At 57.0% G+C, this 5,510-nt stretch overlaps 1 protein-coding gene across 1 annotated transcript; it reads right to left on the bottom strand.

Annotated features, from left to right (window-relative positions):
* Positions 1-1,857: 1,857 nt before the first annotated feature.
* Positions 1,858-2,391, bottom strand: KCNE1 (potassium voltage-gated channel subfamily E regulatory subunit 1). Its single transcript, XM_057385727.1, has one exon. It carries the CDS (start codon positions 2,236-2,238, stop codon positions 1,858-1,860), a length of 381 nt encoding a protein of 126 aa, XP_057241710.1. The 5' UTR covers positions 2,239-2,391.
* Between the last annotated feature and the right edge of the window lie 3,119 nt (positions 2,392-5,510).

Genomic DNA, 5,510 nt, shown 5'->3' with positions numbered 1-5,510 from the left:
ACCTGGATTTTGTCCTCAGTTTAATGGGAGGCACTATATAAATATCCTTAAAAATAAAAAAAACCCTTGGATTTGGGAGTGTCTGGGAGCACAGGCAGGGCTGGAATGTCGCTCAGGTGGAAGTTTGGTGCTGAAGAAGTGCCTGGAACAGGAATCTGCTGGAATTGTCCCCCATCCAAACTCCCTGCCCTCGCCTCAYCTTGAAAGCAGCTGCTCTGCTCTTCCTTCCAGCCTTTCCCTCTTTCCAGCAGCTAAAAATGGGATTTGAGTCTGCAGAGTGGAAATCAGGAGCCCACTCCTGCCCAGGCTGTGGCCTCTTCCATCCCAAAGCAGCCCCAGGCTGGCAGAGCTGTTGTTTGAAGGATGTCCAGGGCAGTGGAATCTCCCTTTTTAGCAGAGGGATGGATTTTGGTGCCTCAGCAGCTGAATTTGGCTGCCCTGACCCTGCARACCCAGCCTGGGGAGGAGGGAAAAGGAGGGGAGGGCAGGGAAACCTTGGATTTTGTGTTGGAGATACCAGGGAGGTGCTCACAGGGTGGGATTTCAGCATATGTGGCTGATTAAACTGCAGAAATCACGGAATTGTTCTTCCYAGGATGGAAATTCCCTTCCCAGCCAGCGGCTGGCACTCAGGCCTTAATGAATTGGGGTAATAATTAATAATTTGTTGGGATTGAAGCTCGGGGAATGTTACCCACTTCCACAGCACAGACCCCTTGGGCTGATCAATCTCTGTAAAAGGATTTTGCTGCAGGATTGAASCCCATCCTTTAAAAGGAAATTAAAAACAGCCAGCAACACCAGTCTGRGAAACTGCTGGGAATCAGGATAATGGGAACATTTGGGCAGGAAAAGCCCTGAGTCCAACCTTAACCCAGCACTAACACACTGTACCCAGGTGACATGACAGCCGCTAAAAAATTTCCCTCCAAAAATCTGTTTTTTCCACAGAAATGCTTCTCAGAAAAACGTGGGAAATTTTTTCCGGAAATGTTGTCCCAAAGAGGGGATTGATTCTGAAGGAACTAGGTTAGCACAGCGTGGTACAATTTATGAAATCATTATTCTAAGCTGGRCAAAAATGCAAATTAAATCTTCCAGCTGCTTTTTCTTGGGAGRATTTCTTGAAAATAGTTGTCTGAGCTGTTTGGCAATTAACACCTCTGCTTTGTTTTTGGCTCTAATTAGGGCCTGATTGGRTTCTGATTTCACATTGGCAACACCAAGATTTGCCTTTGTAGAGAATCAGAGAATCCCAGACTGGGTTGGGTTGGAACAGAGACAAAATTCATCCCATCCCAACCCTGCCATGGCAGGGACCTCTCCCGATGTCCAGCCTGGCCTTGGACACTGCCAGGGATCCAGGGGCAGCCACAGCTTCTCTGGGAATCCATTTCTACCTTCCCAGGGAGGAGTTCCATCTCCAAATCCCATCCATCCCCAAATCCCATCCATCCCCAAATCCATCCATCCCCAAATCCATCCATCCCCAAATCCATCCATCCCCAAATCCCATCCATCCCCAAATCCCATCCATCCCCAAATCCATCCATCCCCAAATCCCATCCATCCCCAAATCCATCCCTCCCTGCCTTCCAGCCCCGTTTCAGCGGTGAAGCTGATGGATCTGTGATATTCCATGTCCCATTGCTGACCCCACAGAGATCCCAAAGGGACCCCACGGTGATCCCAAAGGCACGCTGGGCTCCAAGATAACCCCAGGATATCCCAGCCCCACCAGCTGCCCCTGCCCTGCTCTCCAGCCTGCCCAGGCTCTGCAGAAGGTCCAGGAGCTCCCCCAGCCCCAGCAGGTCCCGCTCACACCATCCCCRTCCCAYACCCAGCCCTCCYCATTCCCTAGGAGCGTTTCTCCTCRGGAATCCTTCTGGCTGGCTGCTCCACAGCCCGCTGGTTCTCCAGGACRCAGCAGAGTTTGTAGTTCTCGATGAGTTTGGCCTGGCAGTACTGCAGGTCCCTCCTGTGCCAGGCGTCGGTGGCGATGTAGGTGTTGTAGGGGTCGCGGGGCCCCTCTCCCCGCCGCGCCTGCAGGTTGCTGACCATCACCCCCAGGGTGAAGAACCCGAACAGCCCCACCAGCAGCAGCACGTAGATGATCTCCAGGTCATCGCTGGCCTTGCTCACGGGCGCAGGGCTTGAGCTGTTGGTCCGGGCCAGGCAGTCCTGCAGCAGCTTGGACAGCAGCAGGTTCAGGGCCGTGCTGTTTGACATCGCCAGCATCTTGATTTCTGTCCCTGGTGCTTCTTCCTTTGGCTAKAAAAGGGTAAAAAACAGATAAAGAGGGGTTTCCTCTGTCTCCTTTCAGTGGTTCCCCTCCTCAGAGAGGATTTGCCTCACAGAGCCTGGAGAGGCTGCTCAGCTCCTGCTTGAATTTGAATTCCTGACACGGAATTCTCCCCAGAATTTCCCTGATCATGGGCAGGGCTGAGCCCACCCCACTAACCCTTCAGAGCACCCCTGGGTGTCACAGATGGGCTGTGCAGCACCAGAGACCCCACCCCGACCTCCTGGTGCTGTTCAAAGTCCAGAACTGCCCCCAGAGCCCCCAGGGCGTGAGGAGAGTCCCAGGCAGAGGGGACAGCTCCGAACTCTGCTCTGGGACAGGGACAGAGCCAGGGCAGGCTCAGGCTGGAGAGCAGGGAAAGGTTCTTCTGTCCCCAGAGGGTGCTGGCACTGCCCAGGCTCCCCAGGGAACGGGCACGGCCCGAGGCTGCCAGAGCTCCAGGAGCAGGCAATGGTGACCCCTGGAATCATCTGGAAGGCCAAAGGCTCCCAGGCACAGCCCCGTGCTGTGACAGTCTCCAGGGGAAGCTGAAGAGATTTTTTCCCTTTCCAGCACCACCAGTAAATTGGGTAATGAGAGGAAACCCGTCAGCGCTGCCTTCCCAACCCCCCTGCAAACAGGGAACATCAGATCATAAAATCATGGAATCATTTGGGATTGGAAGGGACCTTAAAGCCCACCCAGTGCCACCCCTGCCATGGCAGGGACACCTCCCACTGTCCCAGGCTGCTCCCAGCCCCAATGTCCAGCCTGGCCTTGGGCACTCAAAGGGATCCAGGGGCAGCCACAGCTTCTCTAGGCACCCTGTGCCAGGGCCTGCCCACCCTCCCAGGGAACAATTCCTGCCCAATATCCCATCTGGCCCTGCCCTCTGGCACTGGGAAGCAATTCCCTGGCTCCTGTCCCTGCAGCCCTTGGAAATTGTCTCTCTCCATCTTTTGTAGCTCCATCCAAGGCCAGGCTGGACATTGGGGCTGGGAGCAGCCTGGGACAGTGAGAAGTGTCCCTGCCATGGCTGGGGTGGCACTGGCTGGGCTTTAAGATCCCTCCCAACCAAAACCATTCCATGATTCCATGAAAAACTTATTCTTKTCTCCATTTCTGTTCCCTGACATTAATCACATTGATAAATGTGGTTTAAATTGACATTAATCACACAGACATGGATGTGAAATATGGACAGACTTTAACACCTTTCTCTCAGCTCTCCCGAATCAAAGCRCCTCGATTTTCATCTCCACCAAGCAAACATCTCCATCCCTCCCTCCTGCTGCTGCTCCAGGAGCCCCCACGTTTAGAGAACACAGGTATTTCTCAGCTCCTGGTGCTTTGATGGCACTGAAACAGCTCTCAGAGCAGAAATCAGCCCAGCCCAGCACCCACCACCCACACTTTCCGCCTCCCAAACGGAGCCCTGGTGCTCCTCCAACGCCGTGAAAGATCCGCTGATCCCTCTGGCTGTTTTCCCTGCCATTCCTCGGGGGATGAATCTCTCAAACACCGCTCTCCATCGCACAGCCCAGCCCCCTTTCCCCGCTCCGGCTCCCGGCAATTCCGCAGCCGAGCAGCCCCGGGGGCAGCGGCGCATCCCGGCCGGAGGAGCCGCTCCAGGGACGGACCCTGCGAGCAGCGAACGCCCCCGGAGCCCCTACTGTCCCCACCTGTCCTGGGGGTGTCCAGGGCCACCTGTCCCCGCCTGCCCAGGGCCATCTGCCTCGCTCACCCGGGCAGCACCTCCGCTCCCTACAAAGCAGCACCCGCGCAGCGGGGACACGGAATTCTCCCCAAAATTTTCCTGATCACAAGCCAGAAATCTAGTTTCCTTGCATTTTCAGCTGCCCTGAAGCGGAAAACCCAGCAATCCTCCCWAAAAACCTCACAGGACGGAGCCGCCTGGGGATCGCTCCAGCCCGGAGTGGCGAACACTGGCACGGCTGGAATAGCGAACTCGCTCCGSTTCCCGCTGCTCCATCAGCTCCGATCCTGCGAATTCCCAATTTTCCGCCACCCCCGCTCTCACCGCGGACAGACCTGGCCGTGCCGGGCTCCAGCCCCTCCTGGGCGAGGAGAAGTGGGAGATGCCAGGTCTGGAAAGCCCTCAGGTGATGGGTGAGAGGGGCTGAGACGGCTCCGGGATCCCGCGGGGACAGCGCCCGGCTGTCCCTGTCCCTGTCCCTGTCCCTGTCCCTGTCCCTGTCCCTGTCCCTGTCCCTGTCCCTGTCTCTCTCCCTGTCCGGTCCGGGCTCAGGTGAGGGGCGGACAGGGAAACTCCTGGGGAGGGAGGGAAGGAGGGAGGGCAGGAGCCGCCCGTGAGCGCTGCAGGTGCCCGGGGGAGGCGCGGGGGGGTGGAATGGGGGACCAGAGCAGCACAGGAGAGAGAATCAGAGAATTCCTGAGCGGGAAGGGACCCCTCAGGATCGCCCACTGCTCCCCCTGTCCCTGCCCAGTCCCCCCAGCAATCCCAGCCTGTGCATCCCTGGCAGCGCTGTCCAAACGCTCCTGGAGCTCTGGCAGCCTCGGGGCCGTGCCCGTTCCCTGGGGAGCCTGGGCAGTGCCAGCACCCTCTGGGGACAGAAGAACCTTTCCCTGCTCTCCAGCCTGGACTGGGATGGGATGGGATCCATGGGATGGGAYGGGATGRCCCCTCCTTGCCAGAYCCTCTTTCCCAGGTGCTGTTGCCARGGCAGCAGCTGGACAGAGSAACTGAGGTAGTGGTTGAGGGATTGAAATAAAACAWTATCTCGGTATTTTCCTTCTCCCCACTTTCCCAGAGCTCCATTCCGTGCTCCCCTGGGATGGTGCAGTTCCTCGCTGCACCCAAAGGAAGGAGCAGCCTGTGGAGTTCATTCCCCAGGCTGTGCCCAGATCGCGGGGAAAATCTGACTCCTGCATCCCACGTGCACTGCTGGGTCCAGCTCTGGAATTCTCAGCACAGGAAGGACGTGGAGCTGCTGGAGAGAGCCCAGAGGAGGCAGCAGGATGGAGGGATGTCAGAGGGATGGAGCAGCTGTGCTGGGAGGAAAGGCTGGGAGAGCCGGGATTGTTCAGCCTGGACAGGAGAAGCTTTGGGCTGAGCTCAGTGTGGCCTTGCAGGGCCTGAAGGAGCCCACAGGAACCATGGAGAGAGACAATTTCCAAGGGCTGCAGGGACAGGGCAAGGGGAATTGGCCTCAAAGTGAAAAATTACAGGTTTAGATCAGATATTAGG

This window comes from Malurus melanocephalus, unplaced genomic scaffold (assembly GCF_030028575.1).
Source record: "Malurus melanocephalus ecotype Western Australia unplaced genomic scaffold, MMel_1.1 scaffold_861, whole genome shotgun sequence".
NCBI classification, from domain to species: domain Eukaryota; kingdom Metazoa; phylum Chordata; class Aves; order Passeriformes; family Maluridae; genus Malurus; species Malurus melanocephalus.
This window is presented reverse-complemented; position numbering and strand designations above follow the sequence as displayed.